The 24,370-nt window shown below is 37.9% G+C and overlaps 1 protein-coding gene across 4 annotated transcripts in view; it reads left to right on the forward strand.

The window, feature by feature from the left end:
• Positions 1–24,370, forward strand: part of CFAP54 (cilia and flagella associated protein 54) — a 295,558-nt gene that overhangs the window by 167,449 nt on the left and 103,739 nt on the right. For all 4 annotated transcript variants that reach the window (XM_042992952.1, XM_042992954.1, XM_015539090.2 and 1 more), the window contains 8 exons: positions 1,645–1,839; positions 3,763–3,850; positions 4,153–4,362; positions 6,557–6,623; positions 8,391–8,573; positions 10,980–11,066; positions 15,824–15,946; positions 19,936–19,989. In XM_042992952.1, coding sequence (XP_042848886.1) covers positions 1,645–1,839; positions 3,763–3,850; positions 4,153–4,362; positions 6,557–6,623; positions 8,391–8,573; positions 10,980–11,066; positions 15,824–15,946; positions 19,936–19,989 — 1,007 coding nt within the window. The remainder of the gene's footprint in view (positions 1–1,644; positions 1,840–3,762; positions 3,851–4,152; positions 4,363–6,556; positions 6,624–8,390; positions 8,574–10,979; positions 11,067–15,823; positions 15,947–19,935; positions 19,990–24,370) is intronic.

The following is a 24,370-nucleotide window of genomic DNA, read 5'->3' on the forward strand; positions in this document are numbered from 1 at the left end:
GTAGATGAATTGATTCATACTGACTTAACTAGAACTCTACCAAAACCCTACTTTATCAGTGTCAAGGAAATAGATGCATTTTAACATAAGCATCAATAAGGTTTCTTATTAATACCATAGATTTTGATCTTAGAGATTTCTTTTAGCTCAAAACAAGATATTCACTATCATTGGTCACGTCATATTTATTTGTTTCTTGCCTCCTCAACATGTATTGATTTGTGAGCCCAATCAAAGCAGGGCTTTGAGTGGTTAATTGGTAACTCCAGAGGGGAAGAATGTACTCAAATTTAGGTGGGGAAAAATCTTGACTTATGTATGTTTGGGTTATTAAAAATGTGTTAAAGGGGCGCCTGGGTGGCTCAGTCGGTTGAGCGTCCGACTTCAGCTCAGGTCACGATCTCACGGTCTGTGAGTTCGAGCCCGGCGTCAGGCTCTGGGCTGATGGCCTGGAGCCTGGAGCCTGCTTCCGATTCTGTGTCTCCCTCTCTCTCTGCTCCTCCCCCGTTCATGCTCTGTCTCTCTCTGTCTCAAAAATAAATAAACGTTAAAAAAAAAAAATTAAAAAAAATGTGTTAAAAATACTAATACATGTTTACAATCCTTGCTGTTTAAATTTATTGGAATAATAAAAATAAACTTCAAGAATAAACTTAAATTAATAATCTTAAAATAACTATATTTTAAAGTTATTAAAACTAGATTCAAATGTATACCTAACATGCTAATATTTACTGAACTGATCTTTCAGAAATTTGACCAATTTTATTTTCTTTACAATCACCGACAGAAGTTTTACTTATGTGTGTATATATGTGTGTATGTATTTTTTGTTGTTGCCCCTACTTCCCCCCCAAAAAGCACTTGCCATAGCACGTACCCACAGGTTTTGGTTGTACTGTCTGTAGACTCATATTAAATCAGCTCTCCATATCATGTCTCAATTTCTTTCAATTATGGCATATATTAATAATGGCTAAGGGCATGAATAAAAACAAGCAAATACAATTCCTCAGAGTGGATTAGACCTGTTCACCCTGAACCTCACCTGCTATTAATTCTCAGCAGTTTATCCCAGTCCTCGGGCTGCAGACTTCAAACTTCACATCGGCTTCTCTTTCTCTGCAGCTTTCGACTACTTCCCCTAGAATAGTTTTCCTTTTTTTCCTGTGTGTTCTCTGATCTTATAAAGAGACTGATTCTTTTCCATTTTCCCCCCTTAGGTCAGAACTAACTATGTGTTCCTTCTATCCCAGAGGTCTCTACCCCAGAGGCAAACTAACATCTTACTGTCAGAAGCCCTTAAAAAAAAGGCAAACCCAAACCATGTAACTTCCACCAATCCCCACGAGAAGCAAAGCATTATCTCAACATCACTTTCTGGCACACTGCCCCTCCGTAGTGTTCTTTACGAAATAACATGAGCAGAGAGCCTGCCCACACATACCTGGGCTCCTCAGAAATGATACTAGATGCTAAATTTAAGGAAACGATGTCCCTCAAACTGCAAAGAAGTCTCACATATATGCAGAATTTTTCCTTTTCTTTCCCTGTCCATTTCCTCTACCTTTCCCCTCCTCATCACTTTCCCTTCTTTCTCCTTTTTGAATTTCTTTAAAAATGTTTTTTTTCCCATGACTTTAGGAGATAAAGGAGGAATAAACAATGAGAAATTTACCACTGGAAAGGTGGAGTTTTGCCTGGGGACAGAAGAGATGCATATGCCAACACCCCCTGACCTCTCTCAGGAACACTTTAGAGTTTTCAGTTCAGTGGAAAAAAGTAAACTTCCCTATTCACAACTCGGACTCGTAATTTCCTCTTATTATGAAACTATTGGTAAGATTAGTGTGATCTTCTGCATTAATGTTGAGATTGTATCTGGGCCTGAAATGCTACCTTTAGAAGTGAGATAAGAGAGGGGCACCTGGGTGGCTCAGTTGGTTAGGCTTCCGACTTTGGCTCAGGTCATGATCTCATAGCTCGTGATTCCGAGCCCTGCGACAGGCTCTGTGCTGACCGCTCAGAGCCTGGAGCCTGCTTTGGATTCTGTGTCTGCCTCTCTCTCTCTGCCCTCCCTTGCTCATGCTATGTCTTTCTCTGTCTCTCAAAAATAAATAAACATTAAAAAAATTTTTTTTAAGTCAGATGAGAGAGCTTGAATATAGAATCTTGTAGGCAGTGATGGGGCAGTGTCTTCCAGCTCCTCCCCTTCCTCACTTTCCCCCCCTGGCTGTCACCATGGTGAGATGCAAGGTCACTCTTCTGCTGATCCTCCTTTGACTGAATCTGCGAACCGCTTTTTGGAATGTGACCACTGTTGTGTTTTGTTGCTCTGCCCTAGCTGATCACACTTTCTTTGTCTTTCTGCTTGGTTTGGCTTTGCTACAAATTCATCAGTGTATACGCAGTGCATGTTGTAGACCCAACGTCCCTCCCTCCCCTTTTTATAACAGACATTTAGTAATTCCCCCTTTACTCCCTGGAATGAAATGTATATTTAATATAATCTTTCTACACATGTTATTTAAAACAATAAATACGAAACTCTAAATATAAAATAAAGGGTACACAATGTTATTTTATAATAAAAGAATCTATTTGTGGCACTTAGGTGCTCAAGCACTAGAAAGTATAATGAAGCAATCAGGTGTTCATATCCTGTGTTGTTTAATCGCCATGAATGTTATAGCTACAAATGCAGATTGATACCAGTTTATTGTATTGGTGATGCAAGTACTGTCAGCACTGTTAATTTTGGTGACAGTGGTTTTCTAAAATGGCAAATAAATGTAGGTAAAACAAAGCACTACAGTGAGTGGTTGCATTTCTGGGAAATTCAGAGCATTCTGAAAACATACAAAAATGACCTATTTATGTGTAAAATGCAGTTAGAAGTTAGACTCAGACAATTTATATGTAGGTTTCTCACCTGTTTTCTTAATTGTGGGGGAAAACTTCTGTGCATTACAGGCAATCCAGTGTCTCTGTTCTTCACCTATGAAATGCCGGGAGATGCCCCATTGTGACAACTAACAACCTTCCTCAGATTTCTAAAACACCCTGTAGGAGATAGCACTGCCTTCATTAAAAACCACTGCCACGTTGGTTGGGTTTTGTTTTGTTTTGTTCTGTTTTGTTTTTGCTAGACATCTCTGAATTTCATTGGAGATTTATGCATTTATCAGAAACCACTCCCCCACCCTGTCCAAATTCAGATGCTATTAAAGATGTGCTTTTTTTTTGCACTTGGGTAAAGGGAAAAATCTGATATGCTGTGATCTTGTCACATCCCTCCTTAAAAACAAAGCCTTCAAGGCTTCCCATCTGCTATGGAATAGCATCCACATTTTTCCACCAGGCATCTAGACGCCTCCATATAACCCTACCACTATCTCCTTCTTCACACTCCCAAGGAAACCATAGTCCAGCCACCCACATCATTTCCATATACACCTCGCCCTTTCTCTCTTGCACGCCTCTTCTGAATTTCTCTTTTCTACCATTTCCACCTGCCTGACTCTTATTCTGCTTTCTCCATGGTTCCTATCTCTTAGATCCAGTCTCTCACTCCACTATGTAAATAGAATATCATTTGCTCTCTTTCAGTATATGGATCACAAGACATGTGAAGGCAGTATTAGCTTGCAGTTTGCTTATCTCCACAGTTAAGGAATGACGCAGCTTAGAATATTCTTGAGACTGTAAGGAAGAGATTTCCTAGGAACTGACATTTGTTCTTTTGCTTGATTAAAAATACAGATGTTCTCCAAGCCTGCAATAAAAGAAGTCTTAAAGTTCAGGCATTGCATGAACTGGGAAGCCTTCTCATCTTTGCTGAAAAGAAAAGGTAGATTTCTGGGAGCCAGTAGAACAAGGGAAAACTTGGGTTGTTTGTTTGAAAACATTTATAATTATTGTGAAAATATACTGTTTTTCATGAATTTTAGTTCTTTGATTATATCCCATTGCTACATTTTATTCTTCAAATGCTACCTGAGAGAAAAAGTTATGAGCATAAATGGTATAGATTCATTCTCTAACATTTTAATTAAAATGCTTCTTCAGTGCATTTGCTTTCTCTTTTGGAAGCTAGATTTAATGACATAGATCTCAGAAAACATATTGCTTGATGCTCTGTTTCTCTTCTAGGGCTGCTTTTAAATGTTGGTGCCAAGCTCTTGATGGCATATTCAGGAAACAAGATGTGCTGCATACATGGAAAGAGTTTGGTAGCTCGCTCACCAATGCTACCAATAGCTATTTACCTCCAGGTTCCAAAGATTATAGTGAGGAATTTCTGTCAAATGTTGGCATTTGGGGATGTTTGCAAGGAGCGGTCATATCAGCAAAGATAGCTCAGTGAGTGTCACAATGGGGCGAGCTTCCTTTGGTGGGGTGCCTACCTGTCCATGTAGAGCACCATGCCTCAGACGCATGGGATACGTGGACAGCTATGTCCATACCATACAAAGTTATACACTTTCCTTGTTTGTGATGTGTATTATCTATGGCCATCTCTTCTTCCTATAACCCCCTCCCCCACAGTGTGGGCATCACATGGACACAGATCTTTGCTTGTTCACCAGGGTATCCTGAGTGTCTGGCGTGGAGTTGCCATTTAATAACTACTTGTGGAACAAATGACTGAGCAAGTGACCAGTTGGTATGGGACCAAGACTAACAGTGTGGAGGCAGGCCGACTTGGGCCTAATTCAAGAGCCCCGTCCTAAATCTGGGGTCCTTGGCTGGCTCCTCATTCTCTCAGAGCCTCAGTGTTCTCATCTACGAACTGGTGGCAAGAATTATGTGACACACCATATTAGTTTGCTAGTGTTGCCATAATGAAGGACCAGTTTGTGGGGAAGTTATTGTCTCATAGTTTTGGAGGCTTGGATTCTTACGTTAGGATGTTGGCAGGGTTGGCTTCTTCTGAGGCCTCTCTCCCTGCTTGTAGCTGGCGGTCTTCTCACGGTGTCCTTACATCACCCTCCCTCTATGCATGTCTGTATCCTAATCTCCTCTTCTTACAAGGACATCAGTCATGCTGGATTAGGGCCCACCTTAATGACCTCATCATAACCTACTTACCCCCTTTAAAGGCCCTATCTCCAAGGACAGTCACATTCTGAGGTTATTGGGGGTTAGGACTCCAAAATATGAATTTGGGAGGGGGACACACAATTTAGCTCATAACACATATTGTATTAGTTTCCTAATTCTGTAACAAATTATCACAAAATTAATGGCTTAAAACAACACAGATTTATTATTTTACAGTTATGGGGGTCAGAAGTCCTAAAATCAGTGTATTGGTAGGGCTGTGCTATTCTCTTGAAGGCTCTAGGGAAGAATCTGCTTCCTGGTCTTTTCCAGCTTCTGCAGGCCTTCTGCCCTCCTCAGCTCACAGCTCCATCTTCTTTCTCCAGGATCAGCAGCCTATTATCTTCCTCTTTCTCCCTCCCTCTTTGTCTCTGACCTCTGTTTCTGTGTTCATCTCTTCTTCTATGACTCTGACTCCACTGCCTTTCTCTTGTAAGGACCATTGTGATTACACTGAGCCCAAACTTAATTTTAATCACCTCTGTAGTCTTTTTTTTTTTATTTAGGGCCAATATAAGGTCAATTTTATTACTTTCTTTTAATTTAAATTTTAATTAGCTAATATACAATGAAATACTGGTTTCAGAAGTAGAATTCAGTGATTCATCACTTACATATAACACCCAGTGCTCATCACAAGTGCCCTTTTTAATATCCATCACCCATTCTAGCCCATCTCCCACCCACCTCCCTCCAGAAACCCTCAGTTTGTTCTTTATTGTTAAGAGTCTTTTGTGGTTTGTTTCCCTCTTATCTTTTCCCCCTTGCTTCCCATATGTTTATCTGTTTTGTTTCTTAAATTCCATATATGAGTGAAATCATACGGTATTTGTCATTCTCTGATCGACTTATTTCTGCCATGAAAGCAACATATTCGTAGATTTGGGGGATTAAGGCATGGATCTCTTTGGCAGGGAGTGGGGAGTATTATTCAGCCTGCCACACATAACATATAACACATAACATATGTGAAAGTCATCACAGTGTCTTACACTTAGTTAGCACTGACAAATATTTTAAATACTTGAATAATGTGAGAAATTTTAAAAGTATGGAAGCAATAGAGGTACAGGTTTCTTTCACCTCTCCAATCACATTTTTAGCTTTCCTGTAGAGTATGGTGGGCGAAAACATGCACGGTATTTTGATCTACAGAGAAAATTTAACAATTTATATATAAAGAAAAAATTCCAGAAGAAAATTAGCCAAAATGTTACCAGCAATCATGTTTAGGTGGTAAGATTATTGGTGATATTTCATTTTATATATGTGTGTGTGTGTGTGTGTGTGTGTGTATATAAATGTCTGTATTCTAGATCTTATATGAGAGCATAGCACTCTTAGAATCACAAAGACTATTTTAATTTTAGAAAATCTGTGAGTATTAGAGATGTATTTATATAAAACTATTATTGGAAAATTGTCTATGAACCCATTTCTTTTTGTTATTTAGATTTATTAAGATCTCAGAGGTTGACGAGAGAACCAACTGTTGCATTTTGTCTGCATTACTCTTTCAGGTAACACTTTATGTATAGCTTTCTACAGTAATGGCCGTTCAGTCAGGAAAAAAAAAAGTGCAGTGGCTTATCATATTCATAAAACTCATAGGTAGGAAAATCGCGCGGGACCTTGATGAAATAGCATAAGCCCGTCTTTCCTTCACTGGCTGAACCCCTGCGGCATTTTCACCTTGAATATTCAGCAGGGTCTCTTTCTCCTTTAGACTCCGGAAGGAGTTTTGCAGATAGGGAAACTGAGTCTCTCATCATTAGTAAGACTGTGTTGCTAGTGAGCTGCGAAGCCTGTCTGTTTGACTCCAAATGGTTGCCTTAGGTTACCTCATCTCTAACTAAAGTTTTCCTCTATTGCATGATGTGAAGTATACCATATAATGAAAGCAAGAAATAAGTTGAAGACTACAGAACTATAGTGTTGGCAGCTCTTAGAATTTTGGTTTGACTTCACTGAAGAAGAAAGGAACTTTTATCTGAAATACAAGACATTTTGAGATGCAGGGATGTAGCCAGGGGCCTTTGCAATCTACTAAAGGTTCTGTTTACTTTGAAGGGTGGACACCCTTGTTCTGTGTATCAGACGAGTCTAATAGTTTATGCAATCTGGGTAGATGAGATCTCTGGAAAGCCTTCTCTGAATATAAGGCCAGACTTTTCACTTTTCTTATGTTCCATGCACCTCTTGCTTGTGCTTTAAAGACAGGAGGTGGAAGAGGCAGGTGTGCAAAGGGAATGATAATCTGATACCGACTCCTTATATACTGCTTGTTCTTGAAGAGAGTGCTGTTCATGTTTTAGAAAATAAGCAATTGGAAAAATTAAATTTTTGCTTACTATGGACATACTTTTTCAGTAATACTATACCTAAAATGAAAGCTGGTGGCATTTATTTTAAACAACTGTTAATTTCTTTATGATTTTAAAGCATATTTGTAAAATTAAAAACTTAAACAACTGTGTAGTGTTTTAGAGTAGGTACCTGATAAATTTAATGAACAATCTGGTTAAAATTCTTTTCTGATATATACATTAAAATAATTTCATAATGCATTTGTCATCATTTAATGTTAATTACTTAACATAAGAAGTACTCCTAACTGTAAAATTCAAATTTGTGTACCAGTGTTGTTTCCCAGCATCAAATACAATATTGGTCATATAAATTACCTAAGACATACTGGTGAAATTAGGCAATTCATCTTTTTGCTTAATTCAGTTAAAAGTTCAGAATTACTGCTGCCTAATTTAGACTTCTGAAATAACTTGTTATCTCCTCTACTTGTAGACTGGTATAGCGGAAAGAACATATTTATTTTGATTTAAATAAGTGTGACTTAATCTTCTTTCTGCCGCCATTAGCTGTGTGAGCTCAAATAAGTTAATTGTTTAAGCCTCCATTATATCGTGTGTGAGGTAATAATCTTTCCTTGTAGGGGTAAGGTAAATGAGGAGTAAATTAGGCAGTGTTTATAAAGAATTTACCAATAGTGGCCAACACAAAACTGACCTCAATAAATGATAATATAATGATAATTTCTTCTGAAAATAATAAGTATCCAACTACTGTGGAATTTAAAAGGCCCGTCTTAAATGATAAAAGCATTTGAACCCATAATGATGATAATATTAACAATAACTACCATTTATTACAAGATACAGTCTGCTAGGCATATGCTAAGCACTTTAGGAAGTAATCCACATACTTGTCTTTCTGTTTCAGTGTTAAACATGCAATTTATTGCTCTTCATTTCACCTGTTTCCATTTTCAGGGCTTGCTCAGAACCACACTTCCACACCCCAAAGCAGAACGTTGCTATGCTCAGTATGAAATCACTCAGCTTCTCCCAGGCATCGAGCTCTTCTCGGACAGATACAGGGCTGACATTTGCTCTGTAGTTGCAAGTCTGTATTACGTTATACGTGAACTGCACTTTGCTAAGCAAAATCTAATAGTAAGTAATGTGTAAAATCAACAAATCTCAATTCACTCTGGTATTTTTGCCTTATACTTTATGCCATTCAGATTTTGCTGATGGTCTCTCAGTCGTCATTTAACTCTTTAACCCTATATTCAGGATGTTTACCTGTAGCTCAAAATGAAATATATTAATTCATATTCCTTCTTTGACATCATTGTTTGTGTTTCATTTTAGATACAAAGTCAACGTCTGTTGGGTTTTTTTCTCTTTTTATTCTATTATTTTACCTTTTTTCCCCCCTCTTAAGACATTTGGGGAAATTGATTTAGAATGTTTCCTGGTCTTAAACAGAGCAGTCTAGTGTACATGTAACTCATTGCATTAAGTCATTGCAGGTCATATCATTACCAAAGCTGCGAGTATTTCTTTGTTGAGATAAGTTGATCTTTGTGTTTCTTGTCTTCTCTCTGTTAAGGGTACATCTAGATGAACAGCTGTGAACTGAACAGATTTTAGCTGTGAAATAAAAGACAAACACTTCTCAATATCCTAAGACATTCAAAACCCTCATGCAATTCTCTTTTCCTTTGAGGAAATAAGTAACAGTGTAGATTATATATCTGAAGTTGGTTGCACTTAAAAAATAAATTAGTATTTCTACCTGTTGGTCATTATATATTTTTCTCCTTTATTTCATTTTTCCTATTTTCTTCTCATATGCTCTTTCCTCTACTTTTGTATCTCTTCCCCACCATATTTGTTTCTTAATTCCTATTCTTTCTCTTTTTCTCGTTCTTTCCTTTTCTTCCATAGTTTTCATACCTACTTTCTTTTTTTCCTATATATTTTCTATTCTCTTGTTCTGAATTCATTCTCTCTTGTTGTAGTGAAAAGATTTATTGCCCCCTGATATGAGTTATTAAATTATAAAGCCAAGTATTAAAGTGAAGAGATTGATAAATGCTTTTAACACTTGGCATATTTGGCAAGAAATTGTTTATTAGAAAAAGATAACGAAATGGTGCTCCTCTCATTGTTAAGGGGATTCATTTCTGGATTTAGAAAATAGTTCTATCCCCTGGGTAACCTTTAGCTGCCTAGTCATATTCATATATAATACATATCACTGCATTGGAAAAGAAATGAGACTTTTTTTCTCTGAAGCTTAAGAAATTGAGAACATTTTTCTGAATAATTGAGCAATTGGCAGCAATAAAGTGGTGTGTTTTTATTCCTTACTAAAGAAAAGAAACAACCTAAAAAGTAATAGCCAAATCTTATTGTTTTGTGCTGCATTAATTGTAGAAAAAGATATTGTGTTATGTTTGTTGTGCATAATTGTAAAAAAAAAAGTATTATGTTTGAAATCATTTAAGACCAGTTCTAAACCATTTAAAAAGCTATTGCTATTAGCAGCTGCCAGTTGACTGACAATTAGAGGTTCCTTAGCTGAACTTGCACCATGTAAACAGTTTCTATTCTGTATTATACTACCCTCCAGAAGAAGCCTAGTGGGTAAAGAGACTGCTGTCACATATAAAACTTGCTATGAGACCTTTTGCTGTGGAATCATGGGAAATAGTTTGATAAATAATGGGGATCCCAAAAGTCCTCTTTGCTCTATCTTTCTTCAGTGGGGGAAGGGCCCAGTTGTAGGAATTTCAGTTTCCAGTTGAGATCAGAAGCTGTTCAGAAGTCTAAGCAAACACCTATCCCCTCAACATCTGACTCTGGCCAGATGGTGGCTGGGATCAACTCAAATATTGATAGTTTGTAAGCTTTCACCCATGAGATTTCAAGAGGAGTTGAACTTTGGGGTTAATTCTAGGCAAATAAAAATATTATGTGAAGAGTACGTGTGGGTAATCAGTAGACTATCTGCTCTGTGGAAGCAAGGACCGGTTAGATTTTGTTGTCATTCAACAGTGCCTGACACATAATGGGCATGCTATAAAATACTTTTTTGCTGATAGAGATATTCCAGTTGAAGACAAATAGCAGCAGCCATTGAGATGAAAGGGTTGGGGACATGGACGTGAGTTCCTTTGCTTTGAATTTTGAAGTTATTGGATAGCTTATTTGCTAGAATGTTTCTCCAGGCCTCAGTGATTCATATATATGTTAAGTTAATTTTTTTCAAGGAAGGTAATTGGTTGGATTTTCACTTTTCCATGCTTAAAGACATTCAAAACCTAGGTTTTGGGTACCAAGCGGCATCTAAAAGTCCCCCTGGTGGCACTTTTAAGTTCTCATAAAATCATGAAGCTTATGCTAGGCAGATTGTTTCATTTATGCCAAATAATAGAGGATCCTAGCATGACAAAATCAATTGCTCTTTTACATAACATCTCCTACATTAAATTTGGCTACATTTTATTTTTAGGTTGTTAACTTGATAAAACATGTTCTAAATCAAAAAAATGTTTTTACCATTGGTAGGTTCTGCCTCTCCTTGCATTGTATCAGTATTTTGTTTCTGGAATTTGCCAAGACCTAGTCAGAAATCTAGAAGCAAGGATCCTCAAGGTATGTCACAAACTTTTAAGATATTTGATATCCTTGAACTATAAAATATTTTCATAAATGAATTTGGTTCTAATAGTCATAATAATAAGCTGATAATAATATGGTGTACTGACATAAAAAAAAAACCCTTCCCGTTATTATAATAAAGTATGAGAGAGAGCTAATTAGAATGGTTAGATCGTTTTATGCTTGGACCACGGTAAGGTGAGGAAGAGCTACACACAGGAAAAAGGCTCACCCAACATCAGTCAGCCTGGAAATCACCACTTCTGAAATGTTGGTCTCTGGGTGGAGACTAATGAGTCAGTTTTCTGAAGTTTCTGTGAACTTCTTGCCAAGGATCTTTATGTATATCATGATATGTGAGAAGTTTTCATTGCATAGGCAATTGACATGACAAAACACACAGATGCTGAATTATAACTAATTCTGTAACCTAGAAGTCAGGAGAGGCTCTCTGCCCTCAAGAGTCATATGCAGTTGGCTCCAACCCCATGTGGAGTGGGTACTTCAAGCACCTCATTTTCTCTGCCCATTTTCCTACTTAGCTGTGGTCATAGTCCACTTCTGCTGAATCCATTTTGTACATGGATCACCTCAACATCCAGCAGATTTGCTCCCTGTTCTGCACCTCCTCATCTTGACTATGGAATTCAGCCCTAATTCCCATTTTACACACACACACACACACACACACACACACACACACACACATATACACACACACACTCACTCACTTACACACAGACATACACAACACAGTCACCCAAGGCCTGTCTTTTTGCATTGGACTTAGTAAAAATTTGGAACACAGGAAAACTTAAGTTGAGGCAAAAACAAACAATTTAAAATAGAATGTTTGGCATGTCTGAGTTTAAAATATTTCTTAGCCAACATCTCATGCTTTCGCCTCTCATCCCATGGCTTAATCAAATGTGTGCTGGTAAATGTTTCACGCCTCACTCTAAAAAAAAGCCCTGATTTGTAGCATTTTCAGTTTCCATGGTACAAATATTCCCCCTACGGCTGACTTCAGCCTACCAACAGGGCATTCCTGAATGTGGAATTGAGACAAGATGTGCACAATTTCCTCTTGTCCTTGGGAGTAAGTGGGCTCCAACACACCACTGGCTTACCCCTCCTTGTCCCTTTTTGGAAATACCTTCTACCCTTCTTCCACAAAGCTTTCTCATTTTATAATGAGAGAAAATTAGACTTCCCTTTGAGCTCTTCTCTCTATCTGGATCCTGTCTCTGGGCTGTGTTTTCAGACCCAAATAGTCCATTGCATTCTATTTCTAAATAAAGACAATACCTTCCCTAAGAGGAATTCTGGTGCTAACTATTAAGAGACTATATTTTAACTCAGGAATAAATGATTTTTTATCAGCATGAAAATTTCTGGATCACTCTTTCTGACCTAGTGAACTCTTAAGAGTTCTCCTGCTTTTGATTTCCAGTGACACTTTTTTTAAAAGCTGCATATAACTTTTCTCTCTCTGTCTTTTCAAGACAGTGTTCTATTCAAAACTGCAAAATTCTTGAGGTTAGGGCCTGTATCACATTCATCTTTTAGTTTCCTATTGTATATTGAGAAATAAATTCATATATTGATATTCAGTAATTAATTGTTGAATTGAAATTAAAATCTATAGACATTTATCAAGGGCCTACTGTCCATACTTTTTAGTGTTTAGTGGGAACTCACCTAGAAGATACTTGGTAAACATTTATTGCTTTACCTCTGAAACAACACTTATTGAGTATCTCCTATATAAAAGCACTATGTTAGTAGCTAATTAAAGAAATGCAACCCATGGTTCTTGCTTATAAGGAAGTGAGAGACAGGATGTATACACAAAACAATATCATGTGCATCTGCCCCTTGACTGTTTCCAAATGAATATGATGAGCACTGTCTTCTGCGAAGTTTGAAAGAGGGAAAATGGCTTTGGGTCTCTTGATTTTACTAAGTAGGTAAGATTTGGTGAAGAAAGCAGAAGTAACTCAGCGGGAGAGGGGAAGAAGGGAACATTCTGGGCAGACAACAATGTGAAAGATACGGAGATGAGACAGCATCGACTCTAAGCGTGCAGTGGTGGTTGAGTGAAGCCAGAGAGGAGGTTTTGAGTAGGGAGAAGGTTGTATGAGACTCCCAGAGGTGCATGTTGTGGTCCATGATGTCCACGAAGGGGGCCCAGTCCTGACTTCCAAACTGAAGCATAATGTGGAGGCTGAACAGTGAGAGAAATGAGGAGATTATGAAATCAGAACTAGGTAACAGTTTTATTCTGGTCTGTCATTTAGAGGCAAGAGAAGCATGGAAGGGTTGCAGTGACTGTTAGTAACGTGTCAGAAGGAGATCCGGAGAGGCACTGAAAGATAGAATCTGGACCTAAGTTTTTGGTTAGCTAAGTTTGTTTTTTATTGGATTGTTAGCACTTGGAAACTTTTTGTACTAGAGTAGCTTCAAAGCCAGTGAAGAACTGTGGACTGTAGTCTGCAGCCTTGGGTGGAGAGGTGGAATGAATTGCAGAATCTTGATCAAAAGAAGGACATGATCAGATGTATCTGGTAACAGTGTCAGGAGCAGAGCAAGATGGAATGGTGTCTTGCTGGCATAGTAGAACAATAAACCTGACTAGGGTTTTGACAGAAACAATGAAAAAGGGCAACTATTGCATCACAGAGAGGAAGAAATGACAGCCTGTTTGAGTAGAGTTGGCCTGACCTTTCTGAAGTAAACTGGGGTCAGTGAGTGGGAAGAGGGAAAAGTCATAGTCAGGAAATAGCAAACAATACTTTCTGACAAGTCAAACAGCAATAGATCAAGCTGTTCAGTTTCGGTTGTGCACTAGTGTCTTTCAGGGAAAGCTTTAAGACCTCTTTATGATCAGCCAGTCTGGCTTCACTTTAGAACTGCCAACATTTTGAAAGATTTATTACTCTCAACACATCCAGCATTCACGGGACGGGTACTGATAGTTCTGTATTTGTGTGAGTGAAGGGTTGATTCAAGGGTAGTTCTTTCTTCCATCTGGCTTGTTTATGTTCACACCATTGGCCATTTCTGAAAATACATGTTCATTATTATTGCCATTGCTTTTTCAAATGGCCAGATTGGTATGATGAACTGAAACCAGAGGTAGGCTTCGCAGTTACAGGTAGTTCATGTTACAGCCTTCTCACAGCCAAGACCAGAAGAGACTAACCTTGCACAGCATTTCCTGCAAGGGGTAAGAAAAAAAATGTTCATCTGGAAGTCTAAAAGAGCTCATATGACTCCCTAATGCCTACTTTGATATTATATGGTACTGGGGAGTTTAGAGCCCAAGGTATCTTAGGCAAGAACCAAAGTATGCAACTTGATAGACAAGCAGTTTTCTCTTCTCCATTGAAAATATTCTCCCAAACCTTTTATGTTTTATTCAGGTTATTGTCACATCTTATTTACCCCGAACTTACCTTCTTTTTATTTCTTTAAAATTTATATAGGTTTGAGATTCCTAGGGTGGTGCTTAGTGGAAAAGAGATAACAAGTATATGTGTATGTATGTGTATTATATGCATATGAGCTTCATCCAATTTTTTATTTCATTCCCTGCTTGCACAATTTGCTCTTCTCTATTCTCAACAATCACTGGAGTTTGCAAGATGTAAGTCAGTTTAGGGCCATGCCCTGTTCAAAATGCTCTAATAACTTCTTATCACACCGAGAATAAAATTCCAGGTTCCTACTCTGGTCTGCAGGCCACCATTCATAACTACCTCCTAACCCTCTTCCCCTCTCTCCCTAAACTCCTGCCACAAGGCTCTTCCTTGAGCACCCCAGGACTCCCAGACTGCTCCTATGGCCACATGACTTTTGTGCTTGAGTTTCTTCAACAGATTTTCCACATGTCTCTCTCTCTCACATCACTCCCCAATTTTTTCTTGTATGTCTTCTCAGAGAAGTCCTCCTTGACTGGAATGTTGAGAGTAGCATTTTGTCATTACCCTCCATCCCTTATAATACTGTGTAGATCTTCATGTATCATTTAAACTTAGCTAAATACACATCCAGAAGGAACGTAACATCCAAGAGGGCTTGGTACATAAGAGGTGCCCAATAAACATGTTGAACGATTGAATGACTTTGTTCAGGAAATTTCTTCCCATAATTTCCTGATTGAAAGTCTTGCTGGATAATATTCAAATTGAACCACACACAATGCATAGTCACCAATTGATTAATTTTAAGGATATGTCTTTAAAATTGACAGTGTCCATTAATCATGGGGACAAAGCAAATAGTTGTCTCTACATTGATCCGTTGTAGAGTTCATCTCCTGGTTTGTTTCACTTTGCTCAAAGTATTAAAGAACATCAGGAGTGTTTTTGTTTTGTTTTTCTTTTAAGCCATAGTTCACTATGGGAGCAAAAAATAACTTTAGTTATTTTTTTAACCCTTCTATGCCTGCTATGTTTTGTGTTTGCCTCTGATGAAGTAAGCCACATCTGATAAATGTCCATTGCTTTGAACAATTGCCTGCTGTTGTTTATCAGCTTCTTGGTCTATTGCACATGTAAACTAGCTTATACACAAACACATACATCTCCATCCACTGTGTTTACCAAGCATTAGTTTAGACGGCATTGCCAGTATTAAGCAGAAATTTTGGAACTCAGAAAGTTGATGACTTTTCTCTAAAATTGTTATTTTGTAAGTAACACAAATCATTTACTTTAAAATCTCATTTCTTTTTCTTTCCTTTAAAGATAGAAGTCCTTACAGACTTAGGATTTTTTTCTGAAGCCTTTTATGAGATATCCCAGATTTTTTATGGGAAAAACATGCCTTCCTCAATACCTGCAGGCTGTAAAGCTACTGGAAAAGTGAAGGTAAATCTGCTGTTTGATTCAAAGCCATTTCTTTACCTCTTGAAGGCTACATTCCTAAAATTTAGGGAATACTTCTACAAAAGTGTATTTATAAGTCTCTGGTACTGCAAACCTCTTTGTTAAGCCTGGTTATAGCTAACAGCAGGCTTTTACAAGTTTTCATTTGTCTGGAATGGAAGGGTGTCATGTGGGGGAGTATGGTATTGGAGTCGATTTTTACAATGGAATTCTGTCTGTATGTTATGGACGGTCTCAGTAGACACATTTATCAGCCACTACCTCTTAGACTTTGGCGTCTAATCTTACAATTTCTGGCTAATGTTGTTAGTCAAAACAGTCTCTCCTCATGTTTTATTTGGATATTTTTTTGATTTATATATTGTATACCAAAGTGTTAAGCATGTTTTGTTCAAATTGTGTTTGTAAATTAGATAATTGAAACATCCTTGAAAATGAATACTGGCATTTATATTTAAATCAGAGTGAGCCATTTTTCCCACTATTTTGGGTTTCATGGGAATCACTGAGTGATCTTGCAGCAGCTTGGACCCTTGTGATCCAGCAATAAAGGAAATAGGAGGTAATAAGTCAGTTTCCTGGGGGAGATTGTATGCGTGAGGAGTGAGACTGGCAGACACAGTACATACTGGTGACATTCAAATTTGGAAGAACTAAAAGAAGCTGGGAAATAGGCTGTAAGTCTTGAAAATTACTTGTAGCAACTGAAATTAAATATACGTACAATGCATTCATTACTTCAGTGTATTCCCCTAAAATGTCACTGCTTATTTCTCAATATGACTGCTATAGCATTATAATTTGTTGTTCTAGGGCAAGTGTGAGGTTATCTCCTAAGAGAGACATTCAGTAGGCAATACGATACATCTGTGTGTATATGTATATACATCTCTATCTCTATCTTATCTATCTATCTATCTGTCTATGTGTCTAGACAAAGACGAATCAGTCGGTGTTTTTGCTCATTGTCTTGGCATGAACTAACTCATCTTCTTACCTGGGTTAAATTGACAATATTTTCTTGCTTGCTTCTCAGCCAGCAGCCTTTCCTGATGTAAATGGTTTGCATTTTGTTATTAAAATTATATTTTAATTTATTTAAAAATATTTTTTGAGTGCCTACTGAATACAGGCACTACTTTAGTCATGGGGATAGACCAGTAAAAAGATAAATGGAGATGTTGCCTTTTTGGAAGCATGTTACTATTGGACAGTCCAGTGAAGAAGACGAACAATAAACATATTAAGCACATAAAGATATGTCAGGTGATGATGTACCATGAGGGACACCCAAGCTGAGTTGAGGGGACAGAGAGTGATTAGGGCAGTGGATGGCTATTTTATTCAAGGTGCTTTGGGAAGTCTCTCTAATAAGGGAGTTTTGAGGGTGAAAGATTCGAGGGAGGGATAGGAATAGGAGGAAGTACAAGGGCATAGGCCCTGACAGAGATACCTGCAAGATGTGGTTGAGGAAAACCAAGGAGGCAAAATGGAGCTGGTAAAAGAGAGAACAGTAGTAGATGGCGGGACTCAGGAACTACAGTCATATAGGACATCTTAGGGCTTGGTGAGGACTGGCGTTTACTCTAAATAAGATGAGAAGCCTTATAGAGTTTGGAGCAGAGGAATGACAGGATAAGAATTACTTTCCAAAGGACCACTTTGCCTGCCGTTTGGAGAAAAAAACTGCAGTTGGGCATGGGTATAAATAGGGAAACCAGTTAGAAGGCCTTTGCAAATAACATGAGTGAGACATGACAATGGTTGGGGTAATAGTGGTGGAAGGAATGAAAAGTGGTCTCCTTAGTAGAGGTGGATCCTGGTAAATTTGGGAGCATTAACATAGAAATTTAAAATCATGAGACTGGATGAAATCAGGTAGGGCAGAGAAAGAGAAATAGAAGTCAGAGGACTAAATGTTGGAGTCATCCACATTTCAAGGTCAGAAAGATAAGCAAAGAAAAACTAGCTGGGTAGAAAGAGAAACAAAAGAGACTTTTTAACGTTCATTGCCTTCACCAAAACAAACAGTATGAAACTCATCTTTATAGGTAAATTCCAACTTCATTTTTATTATCTAGTTTTCATGAGAGAAAAGTATGGGTGAATTGTCTTTCAATAGATTGTGACTTTAAATTTTGTATTCTCCAAGTTAATTTGAAGCTTTCCAGCTTCAATTGGGAACTTAAAAAGTGTAATTAAAAGAGGAAATGCGTTCAGGGTTTATAATTAAAATAGGTGCCAATGTTATTAGGCTGCAGGCTAGTTATTTAAAGAAAGGATTAATTAATTAGATTTTAGTTGTAAAAGAAGTAACTGAAAAAGTCTTACAGATTACTACTGGACTTTTCACAGACTAAAAAAAATTCTATCTTTTAACATGATACTCATATTGGGATTCTGCTCTTATCACCAAATCTAAGTCCATCATCAGCTTTCTTCCCATTATATCAACAAAGGTCTTCCCTTGGATTCACGTATTCACTTTTCAGTGTATTAGAGAAGATAAAAAATACCGTCAAAAAAGGGAAAAATTGTTAACAGTTACCAGCACTTTATTCCAGTAAGAGCTATCTGTGATGTCTTGGTTTAGGGGTCCCTCAAATCCCTTAGATTCTAGGACAAGGATTTGGGAGCAAGTAGTATATTTGGGAAGTGATATCAGGGAGAATGGTGAGTGTGTGGTAAGTTACATAGGGAAGGGAGGAGAACTATTGCAGAGAGTATTAATGAGTCACCGCGTGGACAATCAGGCCCTCAGAGACCAGGGAAAACAATCTTGCGCTCATTGGATTGGGTTACTCCCTGTACTTCCAGCCTCTCCTGAATACTCCTGTGGCCACAGAATGCCCTCAAGCAAAGGCATACAGGTGTTTGAAGTAGGATACTGTCCATCAGTGAGTAACCTATCCATAGAAGCTTCTGGTGTCTTCCAGATGACCCAGGGGATATGGGCATGGCATCAGTACTGGCATCTTTGAAAAAGGGCCTCTGTACCAAGAGGAATGCATTCTGCACAATGATACAACCATCTCCTGTGGCAAATAAATGGAATGTTTCCTAATGTGGCATTATATTTAGAGCCAAACATATTGACAGGTCATTCACAATAAAGGAAAAGAACCACAAAAAGAGTTATTCTAAAGAGTAATATGATTTTACCTCAAACTGGCAAAGATTTTTCTAAATGCTAATACTCATTCTAATACTCTTATGACCCAGCAGTTCTGTTCCCAGGAATCTATCCAAAGGGGATAGTGAGAAATACAGACAAAATAGTCACGCGTGTTATTTAAACTAGGGCTGAATGGTGAGATGGGGGTGGGAATGTGTCCCCCTGATGTCTAACAAAAGGAAAGGAGTTATTATGATGCATTCGTAGTGTAGAACATTACTTAGTTATTAGATTGAGGTTTACAAATGACTTAATGACATGGAAAAATAATTATGATGCAATGTTTAATGAAAAGGAATACAAATACATATATATATAATTTTTTTTATTTAAAAAAATTTTTTTAATGTTTATTTATTTTTGAGACAAAGACAGAGCATGAGCAGGGGAGGGGCAGAGAGAGACACACACACAGAATCTGAAACGGGCTCCAGGCTCTGAGCTGTCAGCACAGAGCCCGACGCGGGGCTCCAACTCACGGACCGTGAGATCATGACCTGAGCCAAAGTCGGACGCTTAACCGACTGAGCCACCCAGGCGCCCCAATATAATTTTAAAATACATCAAAAAAATTGGTAGTAAAGACACCAAAATATTAACATTGACAAACTAAAAGAAGTTGACTTATGTGTGACTTTTTTACTTTCTTCTTTATTCTATACTCATCTCTCTGACTAGAACATGTATTGCTTTTATAATAAAAATTACATTTAAAATACTTTTAGAACACATTAACAGTTTAATTTAAAAAAAACAATACTTTTGTGTCTAACGTTAGTGCTTTATATATTGACAGATATTTCAATCATTTGACTCAGGAAAACCTCTTACTAGTAAAGAAAATTTACAGGTAAGGATAACAATATTTTATAAATGTTGGATACTTCGTAAGGATAATTTTGAGTCATTTCAATCTATTTGGTAAGTATAACACTTGTTTTTGAAAATCTGCTATGTAATTAATATGCTTTTCTATTTCTAATAATGGGGTTGGGCCCAAGGTAGTATCGGACCCAGACTGCTCTGGCTTTCAAATTGAGCAAATATCGTTTATTGCTTGTAAGTTTTAAATTATATATGTGTATTCATTTTGTTTATATAGCCCTGTCAAGTATCTAACTTTAATGTTTATCTTGATTACCTTGGTGGGAATAGCTGACTTTGATTATAAGAAAAGGATTTTGTGTGTTTTGCTGGTAGCCCACTTATTCATTTCTGCTTTTACTCACATCCTTTCTGCAGTCTGAGACTGCCTCTCAGTCAGTGGTTTTCTTCTTTCTATTTATTGAAGCATTTTTTAAAAATTATAAAAATAAAAAAATTTTATTGAGCTATAATCGACATATAACATTGCATAAATTTAAGATGTACAACACGTTGGTCTGATACTCTTATGTCCTGCAGTATGATTCCCACCATAGTGCTGGCTAATGGAAGGTTGTCATGTGACATTTTCATAAGCAACTCCTCTAACTTCCCAGTGCTCCTTGCAAACAGAGGACTGGACTCCCCATCCCAGCACGTCTGTTCTTGTCACTAATTGAATGATTGGGGTTTAAGCTTTTGATAACCTAGTAGCATTTAAATATCTTTTTGTTTGTTTCAAGTTTTTATTTAAATTCTAGCTAGTTAACATATAGTATAATATTAGTTTCAGGAGTAGAATTTAGTGATTCATCACTTACATACCATACCTAGTGCTCATCATAAGTGCCCTCCTTAATACCCATCGCCTATATCTCCCAACCCCCTACCCCTCCAGCAACCCTCAGTTTGTTCTCTGTAGTTACAAGTCTGTTTCAAGGTTTGCCTCTCTCTTTTTTCCCTCCATGTTCATCTGTTTTGTTTCTTAAATTCCACATATTATTGAGATCATATGGTATTTGTCTTTCTCTGACTGACTTACTTCGCTTACCATAATATGCTCTAGCTCCATCCATGTTGTGTAGCATTTAAATATCTTGAAATCATTTTTTAAAATCTCAGGAGTATTGTCAGTCTGACCACTAGAAAGTGTTAGGGCAGAAGAGTAGTAGTGCAGCCATTGGTAAGGGGGCTACAGACCCCTAAAGGGTTCACACAACCAGGTGATAGTGCAGAGAGACAGCTGCATGTAGTTTTAATTTTTTTAAGTGCTAGGAAACAACATTCTGTTTCATTAAGTAAGCTATTTTTATTAAATAATGTTGAGAGTCATTTACGCATAATTGCTTTAGTTTTGTCTTCCATAACTTTGATAGGAAATATATCCTATCCTTTTATTAAATGTAATCTTACTACTTTCCCATTAGTGTTCGTGTTATTCCACAAACTTCACTTTTAATTATGCTTCAGATGATTCATTGTTTTCCCTTAAAATTTGTTTTGATTTATAAGCAACTTGCCTGAAGTGAAAGAATTGGTATCAGGAAGATATGCACACATATTCATATTTTGCTTCAGTGTTCCAAGACCTTCAAAATTTAAGAATATTTCTTCCCAGTCATAAATTCCAAGGCATCCGAAAAACACTTCCCCAAAAGGAATGTCTGCCTGATCATTTCTTTTGAAACAAAAAGAGACTGACAGTATAATGGAAAACTGATTTCTATTAGCTAATTAATTAAAACAGAACTGTTGATCTGCTGAAGACTCTTCAGATTACACTTTATATTTTCTGTATAGAGGGAGAGAAAGGAGTAGTAAATAGCATTACTAATTACGCTTCTTTTGATCCTCAAGTGTTTGTGTGTAATTGTCAAGACTCATTAAGACGCTATTTGCTATGGAGAAAAAAGAGAAGAGAAACCTTCTCCTCTGCTCTACACCCACAACCAATCTGAAGTTTCTTCCCTAGATAGAGAATGCCAACCATGTTCCTCGCACACTGTTTGTCGCACGCTCGGGCTCGGCACTGTTCCATGTCTGGCTCTTCTGCATGTATTGATTTTCAGCCTTTAGAAGATGTTAGGATGGGAGAATGAACAACAGATCTCTCCACTGCCACTATTGCCTCAGACTCTCCCAAACACTGAGGTTTTTTCTTTGTAATTCATATAAGGAAAATAGCTTCCCTCTTTTCTAGAATATATAGCCCCAGCACCTGAGATTATTAATCAACAAATATTATTAATTCAACAATTTTTAATAAGAGTCTGTTGTGTGCAAGGCACTCTTCTGGTGTTGTCAAATAAATATATTAGTCAGTCAGCAACAGACAAACTCCCAAGTCATCAGGAAGCTTGTATTTTAGAGGAAAAAAACTAATGAGAAACAAGATGTATAAGTAAACATTATACTTAAGTAAATTATATGGTAAGTTAGAAGGTGATCCATGCTAGGGAGAAAATAAACCCGGCAGCACATAAAGGGGATTGGGATCATGGGACTAGGTTAGGGAGTTGTAATTTTAAATGGGGTAATCAGGTTAGTCCTCACTGAGGAAACATTTGTGAACAGGTAAAGGTACAAGTTTAGGACATCTGGAAAAAGAGCCATCTAGGAAGAGGGTACAATGAATGCAAAGGCATTAGGGCAGGGTTGCCTAGCTTGGTGGGGGGCATCTTTGTCAGTGTGACCAGAGCCGTGTGAATGATGGGGAAGCAGTAGGAAACAGCATCAGAGAGGTAATGGGGCCAGTTTGAGAAGGGCCTTATTGGGCCTTTGTAACTTTGCTTCTTCCTCTGAACAAAATGGGGAGCCACTGGAAGGTTTAGAGCGGGGCTGTGGCCTAATCTACCTGTTTTAGCTGATCTGTTGAGCCTACTGTGTGCTAACTACTGTTCCAGTGCTGTCAACCTCAGTCATATTTTAGTGTGTGTGTGTGTGTGTGTGTGTGTGTGTGTGTGTGTGGTTGTAAGGTAACTAGGAATACAGTTTTGGACATGTTGAGTTTGAGGTATCTCTTAAATATCCAAATGGACTATTTGAGTCAGAAGCTGATTTGACTTCAGAAGAGAGATTGGAGCTGGAGAGAAAATTGCAGGATTTCACCTGCATTTAGATGAAACTAAAACCATGAGTCTGTTTCAGATAATCTAAGGGGAGTGAGTAAAGAGAGGGAAAAGGACAAAGACGTGGGACACTCCAATGCTGAAAATACAGGAGGGGTGACTGGGTGGCTCAGTTGGGTTAAGCCTCTGACTCTTGATTTCGACTTAGGTCATCTCATGGTTGTGAGTTCGAGCCCCATGTTGAGCTACACGCTGACAGTGCTGAGCCTGCTTCAGATTCTCTCTCTCTCTCTCTCTCTCTCTCTCTCTCTCTGATCCTCCCCCCCCTCTGCCCCTCCCCCCCTCTGTCTCTGCCCCTCCGCTCTCTCTCTCGCTCTCTCTCTCTGCCTCTCTCAAAATAAATAAATGAACTTAAAAAAATATGGGAAAAGAAGAGGAACCAACAAAGACTGAAAAGGAATGACCAACAGTATAGGAAAGAAACCAAGAGAATGTGGTGACTTCTCAGAGAAGTCACTTCTCTTCTAAGCTAAGAGAAACATTTTCAAAAGAGGAAGTGATTCGGATGCCTGAGTGGCTCAGTCAGTTAAGTGTCTGACTTCAGCTCAGGTCATGATATTGTGGTTCATGAGTTCAATCCCCACATCAGGCTCTCTGCTGACAGCTCAGAGTCTGGAGCCTGCTTTGGATTCTGTGTCTCTGTCTCTCTCTAACCCTTCCCCTGCTCGCACTCTGTCTCTCTCTTCCTCTCAAAAATAAATAAACATTAAAAACAATTTTTTAAAAAGGAAGTGATTAATAGTGCCATATTTTGCAGATGAATCAAGCACCATAAATCACTAAGTCAAAAACATGGATCTTTTTTTCACATTTAATAGCTCTGAAATTAGAATGCATTTTATGGTTGAGGGCATGTGACAATTTAAGTGGTATATAAGATAATGATGTCTTAGATTAAAAGTAACATGGCATATGAGGACTAAGAATGGAACACTGGTTTAAGGCAAGTGTAGGCCACTGGTGACCTTGGCCAAAGAGTTTCAGTGTAGGAGAGGAGTGGGTTTAAAAGCAAATGAAAGGAAAAAATAAATAAATAAAAGCAAATGAAAGGAGAGAAATTGGAATATTGACAATTCTTTAGATCATTGCTCTAAAGGAGAGTGAGAATTTGGACAGTAGCTGGAAAGGGTAGTCAGGGCATAAACAGTTTTTGTTTTTTAAGATGGAGGAGAAGACAGTATGGCTATGTGCTGATAAGAATGTCTGTGGCAAGAGGACATTTATGATGTAAGAGAGAAT

This window comes from Panthera tigris, chromosome B4 (genome assembly GCF_018350195.1).
Source record: "Panthera tigris isolate Pti1 chromosome B4, P.tigris_Pti1_mat1.1, whole genome shotgun sequence".
Classification (NCBI taxonomy): Eukaryota; Metazoa; Chordata; class Mammalia; order Carnivora; family Felidae; genus Panthera; species Panthera tigris.